Below are 8,439 nucleotides of genomic sequence, written 5' to 3'. Positions count from 1 at the left end.
CCCGCCGCCAACAATCGGCGGGTTCACCCTCACGCCCGGCGGCACCTTTGATTACGGCTGGACGGTAGCGAAGAGCGTTGGCAGCGCAGCGCCGGGCGCAACGGCGAACGTTCGTATTCAGAAAGGCCTCAAGCAGGAGGTCACATACACAATCACCTCGACGCGGTCCGTGATTGCGTCAACCTCGGCCTTGACAATCAGCGGCAGCTTCACGATCACAAACCCTAACGCCGTCAACCCCACACCGCCGCCGGACAACTCGATCGTGATCAACTCTGTCACCGCGACCATCACCGGCGGCGCGGCCAACACGGCCATCACCGCGCTCACCGGCTGCGGCGCGGGGACGTCGATCCCGGCGGGCGGCGGGTCGGTGGTGTGCAGCTTTGCCAATGCGCAGTTCAACGGGCAGCCGGGCCAGACGGCCAGGGTGGTCGTGGTCGTCAATTATGTCGACAACACGGTCGCCCCGGGGGCAGTCCAGGACTCCCCGCCGGCGACGTCCCCCGATGTGCGTGGCGGGCCGCGCGCGCGCATGCAGCGCCTGCGGACACGCACGAGCGGCAGCTTCCTGCATGCGCCACGAGCGTCTGCCCAGGCCCCTGACGGCCCTCGCATTCGCAACCACACCCGGCAGCCGACCCCCCTCTGCCCCCCACCTCCCATCATCTCACTGCATGCGCCGCCAGGTTGTCTTCACCTCCGTCGTCGGCAGGTTTAAAACCGCCCTGCTGAAGGACACTTTCAACTACGCAAACCTGGACGCCCTTTACACTGGATTTTCAGGATTCACCCGCAACACAGTGTTTTATCCAAAGGACGCGGCCAGCGCCATCCCGGTGGACGGCGTGACCATCGACGCGGCCACGGACACCCGCACGTGAGCCACTGCGGGTGGGCTGATGTGCAGCGGCAGCGGCGGCGTCCGCGCACGGCCGCCTGCTGGCGCACCTCCTGCCCCAGCTGCCTGGTGGCGGGTCATGATTTCAGCCCCTCATGCTCACTCACTCACCCTGCTCCTGCCCCCTGACCCCTGCCGCCTCCTCGACTCACCCCATGACTCGCCCCTAGTTACACCATGGTGATCGACTCCATCATCGTCTGCACGGCCGACGCTGGCGTCGCAATCACCAACACGGCCTCGTTGACGCCGACGGGCGGCACTGTAGTGAACAGCGCCGCCACGCTGCAGCTGGTGGTGTTTGGCTGCAACGTGCCGCCTGACGTCACCTTCCAGGAGCTGACGACCTGGGGGGCGCAGACGTTCTCGTGGCAGCTGCAGAACCAAGCCAAGGGGTGAGCCCGGCTGCCGCGGCGCGGCGGGGCGTGTGGGCGCGGGCGCGGGCGGGTGCTACTGGGCGCGCTGGTGCAGGGCAGGAATCTGTGTTAACATTTGCGCTTTGTGCAAAGCCCCTTGCTGAGTCACATATGTGCTGTTGGTCCACAGCCTTGAGCCCTCCGCCTTTGGCCCTTGCCACGCTCCGTTCTTCAATCACGACCCGATTTCGCTCTCCTCGTCGCCACTCCCCTGGCGGACCGCACCGCACCGCCCGCAGGCAGCTGTTCTCTGTGCCCCCCAGCCAGGGCAGCCAGGCGATCGGCTACACGCTCACGGCCACGGCCTCTGAGAGCGGCGCGGCCAGCACTGCGGTGTCGGGCGCCCTGTTCATCACCAACAGCCAGTCCGGCATGATGAACATCGCGCGGCTGCAGGTGAGGAGCCAGATCGCGCGTGAAGGCAGATCTTTGCTGACTTTCTTGGCTCATCCGCGTTTGGCACCCCTCAACCTGCCGCGGTCATCAGTTGGTGAGATGTGCTATTTGTGCTGGTTGCATAACGACCAGCATGAGTCGCCCAGGCAAATGGCAGCTCAAATGCCACGAGCCTCGTTACAAGCGTGCCCCGCAAGCCCTGCTCGTGGGCGCGCTCGCAAAGCTACCCCCCCCCCCCCCCGCCCCCCTATGGATGCTCCTTTCCAACCGCCCGCAGGTGACGCTGAGCAGCGGGCAGTCCATCACGCCCTCCTGCTCCCTCACCACACCCTTCGTCTCGTCCAACGGCAACAACTTTGTCTTTGGCGGCATCAACTCGGGCGGCTCGACCACCGTGCTGCCCTACCTGGGGAACGGCTTCGGGACCGGCATAGCGGGCGCCTTGAACAACTTCAACACCCTGGGCACCATCACCCAGTTCTTCCTGCCCGAGTTTTCCAGCGCGCGGTGCCCCTTCAACATCACGCTGACGGTGCGCGGGTGTTCCTGTTAGGGTTGCTGCTGCTTGGGGTGTCGCTTGGCCGGGGCCTGATGGTCAAACGGGGAGTGGGTCAGCCGTGTCAACAACAGGGAAGCTGCGAGGGCTGCGGCTGCGTGCAGGCAAACTTGATTGGAAACCCGGGGCAACTCATGAGGTAACACACACAAGCCCTGCACAGCACGCCAAGCTGACTGCACACAGGCAGGCCCGGTCATCGACCGCGTTGGCCTCTTGGCGGAGCCTGCCCATGTTTTCGCCCTTATGGCACCACCCAACCGGCTCGTCCGTCCTCCCACACACCCACACACCCCTGTGCACACAACCCGCAGAACCCTGGCAGCCAGACGGTCCAGGTCACTGCCCAGGTCAACTGGGGCTTTGGCGGCATGTACACCCTAGCCAACCCGGTGCAGCAGCAGGTGTCCCTCAGGCCGCCAGACAAGTTCTTCCCCGTCGGCAACTGCGTCACCCTTAGTAACCAGGTGAGGTGGCTGCTGGCTCCACAGCGAGGACGCTGCGGCACCAGGTGCAGGTCGTGGCTGCGCTTGCAGGTTGGTGACTGTCAAGGTCGAGCATCCTCCACCCGTCACGCCCCTACCTGGGACCCCTGTCTCTGCTTGGACGGGGCCGAAGGCCTCGTTTTTCCGCCCACCCCTGCCCTATCACAATCTCCCCTCCCCACCCCCTCCCGCAGGTCATTGCTGGGCAGCTGGCAGTGACCAACGGCTTCCCCAACCAGCAGCAGGTGTGCGTGCAGGGCAGCCAGGCACCCTACCAGCAGCCGCCGGCGGTTGACTACACTTTGACCGCCAGCGTGGGCCCTGAGGTCAGCCAAGGCTGCACCGCAGGCACACCAAAGAGGTTCACGGTGAGAGCTAGGCCTCAACATGAGGGTTTGAGCCGCTGATGGGCGCAGGGCCCTTGCAGCAAGCAACAAGTGTCTGCACGTTGGCTGGGAGGTTGATGATTTGCCTATTGACTCTGGCCGGGCACAAACCGCTGCTTTGCACGGAGAGCGCATCGCGCCCCGCCTGCTACGGCTGCAGCCCTTCCTGTTGGCAGGCAAGCAACCGCACCCCTTCGCCCACGCGACATGACCCCCCATCCCCCGCGCCCGCCCCCCGCAGATTGCCAACACGGCCACGGCCACGCCCGTCGGCGCCGCCGCCGCCCCGGCCACCGGCACCGCGGACGTCGTCAACCTGGACATCCAGTGCCCTGCCGCCGCCGCGGCCCCTGCGGCGCCCGTGGCATCGCCCCCCACCAACAACCAGGTGCTGCAGTCCGTTGGCTCCCAGCTGGCAGTCACAGTGGGCGGCTTCCAGACGTACGCGCTCTCCTCGTACGTCTGGACTGTCCAGCAGTCCGCGGACACCAACGACACGGTCTCCCTCTCCATCGGCGCCCCCAAGCGCACGCTGAACTTCACGGTCCGCGTGACCAAGCAGCCGCCCCAGGACACCGCCCACTTTGTCGCCGGCCAGATCACGGCCCGCAACCCCGGCCCGGCCACGTCCGAGGTCACTGCCGTCTTCGTCACCGCCGGCGACGCGTCGGTCCCCGCGACGTGCGACTCGAGCCGCCCGGGCGGCCTGGTCCTCAACGCCAACGAGGCGCTGACCTGCACCTTCAACGTGTCCTGGAGCCGCGGCAACGACGCCGGGTTCCTGGGGGCCCGCGTGGAGGCAAAGGACGGCAAATTCTTTGCGTCGCCGGCACAGTTCGACTTCTCCGCCGTCCGCCGCGCCGACCCTGTAGGCGCCACGGCCACGGTGTCGGTCGACCTCACCGGCGTCGCGCCCGACAACTCGACCGCGGCCGCGTGGCTCGCGCGCGGCGCCGGCGCCCTGCCTTCCACGGATGACAGCAAGAACGCCAGCCTGGCAGCGACGACGTCGGAGTCAAAGGACTATGTCTTCGGCGTGGACGTTGGCCCATTTGCCGCACCGGCGCCGTGCGGGGCGTACTCGCTTTCGAGCGTCGCCACGGTGACCCCCGCAGGCGCTCCCGCCACGTCCGTCGCGCGCGCCGCGGCGAACGTCTCCGTGGCCGTCGCCGGCTGCGGGGCGCAGCAGGTGCAGCAGCTGCAATCGGTGGCCGCGCCCGGCAGCCTCGCGCCGACGGTCAGCGGGGTCAAGACGGCGCTCGTAGCGCGGGACGCGTGGAGCGCCGCGGCCGACGCGCCCCCTGCGCCGGTCAAGGTGGCGTCTGGCGCGTCGGGCGACGTGAGCTTCACCGTGAACTTTGTCAAGGCCCCCGCCAACGAGTTCGAGGTGTCCGGCTCGGTCGACGTCGTCAACAGCAGCCCCAACGAGGCCGCTGAGGTGGCGGGCGTCGCTGTCACCCTGAACCCTGACGGGGGCGCGGCCCCCAAGACCGTTGAGGCGACGTGCGGCGACAAGACCTTCCCCTTCTCGGTGCGCGGCGCTCTGGGGTCGACCCGTGATCAGACAATGCTGGGCCTCGTGGCCCGTGCGCACGGGAGTTTCGGCTGCTGCAGCACTGGGCGGGCGGGGAAATCGCCGCAGCTGCTGCCTGCTTCGACTCAGCACGGCTTGCCGCGCTGCTGGGCAGAACAGACCCCGTTCACTGAGGTTAAGTGGCTCAGGCCCAGTGGACATCGACATTCATCTCGCTGCAAGCCACCCACTTGATGTCTTTGCCCTCTCCCCCCTCTCCCAAAAACCAAACAACTCCAGTTGGCCACCGGCGCGACTGTCACGTGCACATTCGTCGCCAAGGTGGACACCGACGCGTCCGGCCGCGTTGTTGCCACAGTGACGGACGCGTCCGGCAAGAAGTCGGACGCAGCTCCAGCGGCGTTTGGCTTCGGCGGCGCCGCCGAGCGCAGGGCCTCCAACACCAATGACTGCGCGACTGCCAAGACGGTGCGCTGCACGCACGAGCGCACACTCAGGCCCCCGGCCCTCGCCTCTTGAGCCGCCCGCTGCTGAAGGCGGAGCCCCACCCCTGCTCATCCTGCACATGGACCGCCATCGCTCTGCTCGTCTGTGCGAAGCACGCGCCCAGCGAGCGCCAGCACTGGTTCTGACCTATTCCTGCAAGTCTTGACGCTGTGATCAACCGTGCGTCCCGCTCCTGGCGTCGCAGGGCAAGCTCGTTGGCGTGGGCACCTGGCAGCCGAACAAGGTCCTGGGATACCAAGAGACAGACCGCAAGATCTGCGCCACCACACCAGTCCAAGTCAAGGCCACCCTCGGGCCCTTCGGGCCCCGCCAGTGCGGGACGTTCCAGGTCCTGCACGTCGCCACCGCGACGCCGCTTGCGCGCGGCGCTGCGCCGGCCACGCTGGTGACGCCGGTGACCGTGGAGGTCACCGGGTGCCCCAAGGACGGCGTCCCGGCCGTGCCTCTGGTGACGGTGGCGCCCCCCAAGGTGGAGTTGGAGGAGCGGTACACCTGGCGGGTGACGCTGTCTGACTCGGCGCCCAACCCACTAGTCATCAAGCAGACCCAGCCTGTCAAGGTGGTGTTTGTCGCCCGCACGGCGCGGGATGCGGCAGAGAAGACAGCGACTCTGGACGGCACCGTGACGCTTGAGGGCGCCGGCAGCGATCCGCTGCCCCTGCAGAGCGCATCGGTGGGTGGCTGGCAGCGTCTCGCGTGTGATAGCGACAAAATTCACATGTGCTTGGGCACTGCGGCGGGCACAGCATCCTGCAGGGTTCTGCCTTTGGCTTGCACGACGCCACTTGCTTGGGCTAGCTATGCAAAGTTCACATTGTCACTCCCACCCCCCACACATATCAAATTCAGGTCTCGATCTACGACGGCCAGTCCGCCTACACCTCCGCCCCCCTGGACTGCGGGCCCGCCTCCGCGCCCGGCGGCGCCGTGACTGTGCCCGCCAAGGGGGCTGGCCCCCTCGCCTGCAAGTTCTCCGCAAAGGGCCTCACCCCCGGCGACGGCGTGGTATTTGCGGCGCTCATCCCCGCGGGCGCCACCGGCCCGCTGCCCACAAACCCGCTCGCGTACAGTGTGGCGGGGGCGGCCAAAAACGGCGTCGGCCGCTGCGCCGACCTCGGCAACTCGCTGCAGCTGCTGCAGGGCGGCCGCGCCGCGCCCTGGCAGCCGGTGTTCGCGGGGCAGCCGTTCGGGGGGTCCGCGTGCCGGCAGGGCACCGACCGTTTCGTGGCATGGTTTGGCGGGGACGCGTCTGGCCGGCCGGCCCTGCCTGCCTGCGGGGACTATGCGTTCGACGGCACCGTGACCGTCCTGCCCCAGGGCGGCAGCGACGCCGTCACCGGGCAGACCAAATTCGCGGTGAAGGTCACGGACTGCGCGCCCGGGCGATGAGCCGGGGCGGCACGGGCAGGCGCGGGGGCCGCGCCGGCGGGCCGCTGCGGCGGTTTTCCGGGCGGTCGCCCATGGGCGCCGCCGCCGCCGGGCCTGGGGCAAGCCTTGACGCAAGAGTCAAAGCGGCTAGCCGCCCGCTCAAGCGCGTCGCAGCGGCGCCGCGCGCTTTGTGTGACAGGGCTGCGCGGCCCGCGCGGGCCGCCGCTGGACAGGCGTTCCAGGCGTGCGCTTCCCCGGCTGCTTTTCACGTTTCATTGGCATCGGGGTGACATTGGGGCGCACTGTTTGCGCGGAATCTGCTGCCGCGTGGGCCCATCAATTGTGTTTTTGGCCGGCCCTGTCGGGAAGTATTTCAGCGCAGTCGACGTTTTGGGCTGCATGCAGCCCAGCATCAGGCACGCATGCGGCGGCGCGCGGCGCCTGCCACCTCAACACCGATCGACGCGCGCCCGAGCGCATCTGGCTGCCCCCTCAGCTTCCTGAGGCGCCTCGCCTTTGGCTTTTACCCAATGCAGCTCGGTTTCATATCACGTGGGCCCTTTCGAATTTCAAACCTTCAGGTGTTCGGGCGGCGATGCGCCGTGCCCTTCGCGCCCAAACTAGTGACGACGCTGCCGCTCTCTGACCAAAGGCGGCTGCGCTACCTTTCTCTCACAGACGTACACAAGCACCATGTGCGCATTGCCCACCACGCACGCCGCCCTGCAGTGTGGCTCTGGCGCATCTGCGCTGTGCGCCACCAGGCAACAGGGAGCTGCACCCCTGACGCTTCGCCGGCCGCCCGCTGCAGCCCCTGGTTGCAGCCCGCCACTCCCGACTGGAGCGGCGCCTCTTTGATTCTCACGTTTTCATGCGGCAGCCGCAGCGCGGCCACGGCCACTCCTCAGGGTTACCCGGCACCTGGTAGCTGCAGAGCTGGTGCTGTGAGCGCCGCGGCCCAGACTCTTTCCATCACCCCGCGCGCGTTGATTTGTCGACCATAAATTCGGAGGGGCGGTTGTCAGGGGCTGAGCTCCACACCAACCCGCAAGAACGCACACGCGCCACAGCAGCCGCGCTGCACCGCAGCCCCAGGCCCCATTACCACCCTCTTCCCGATTTGTCACCGCTGCAGCTTCACTTGCACCGCCGCTATCACTTGAAATAGAGTGTCCCATTTGCCCTGCACACGATCTCCAAACGTCAGAAAGCAGTCGCATTGCACACCTCATCCGCGCCTGCACGCCCAAGGACTTCTCAGTTCCAGCTGCCTTGCTGCGCGGCCATCGCGGCAGCAGCGGGCCGCCCCGACCTGCATGCGTGTGCATGTTGCGTCCGCTTTCTGTTGGTGTGACTGATTTGTTTGTTGTTTTGCATCAGGGCGGAGGAAGGAGCAGGCGGGGCAGGGAACCTTCGTATCTGATAGGGGCGACGTTGCCACCGACATCTGTGACAAGTGCCCTGTTTTTCCTGTGCCATGCACCAGTGTGCTTACTTATTGACTGCGACTTTTGGCGGTGCCTAGCACACCACACATGCGCAGCTACGTCGTGTTTGCTTTGTTCTTATTGCATACGGCTGGTGGCACAAGCGTGGTCCTCAGCTCACCTTCGCCTTGACATGACCTCTTCACTTGATTTCAGCCTTTGTGACAAATTCAACTGCTGATCTGCTCCAGTCAACACAACAGAACCCGCTGCATGTAACAAGTCGTAGTCCAAGAGCCTAAAGACTTGTGGAATGGACCAACTGAACAGGCTGATGGGTTGGTGATTGCTGTGTTGACGTCGACGGAAGGAAACGTGAGCTGCCAACGTCGCATGCGTACCAACTCTCATCAGCCCCCCCCCCCCCCCGGGCCGCTTGAAAGCTCCACTGTTGGGTCACGTT

General features: G+C 66.5%; 1 protein-coding gene across 1 annotated transcript; it reads left to right on the top strand.

Moving 5' to 3' along the window:
* Nucleotides 1–1,078: 1,078 nt before the first annotated feature.
* Nucleotides 1,079–6,570, top strand: MNEG_2605 (hypothetical protein; the record flags this gene model as incomplete). Its single annotated transcript, XM_014048922.1, has 9 exons — nt 1,079–1,296; nt 1,557–1,713; nt 1,991–2,245; nt 2,584–2,736; nt 2,949–3,122; nt 3,382–4,671; nt 4,954–5,142; nt 5,366–5,854; nt 6,031–6,570. The coding sequence occupies 9 exons, from the start codon at nt 1,079–1,081 to the stop codon at nt 6,568–6,570; spliced, it is 3,465 nt and encodes a 1,154-aa protein (XP_013904376.1).
* Nucleotides 6,571–8,439: the final 1,869 nt, after the last annotated feature.

Source organism: Monoraphidium neglectum (genome assembly GCF_000611645.1).
Source record: "Monoraphidium neglectum strain SAG 48.87 unplaced genomic scaffold scaffold00299, whole genome shotgun sequence".
Taxonomy (NCBI): Eukaryota; Viridiplantae; Chlorophyta; class Chlorophyceae; order Sphaeropleales; family Selenastraceae; genus Monoraphidium; species Monoraphidium neglectum.
Note: the sequence above shows the minus strand (reverse complement) of the source record. Positions and strands in the feature narration are given on the sequence as shown.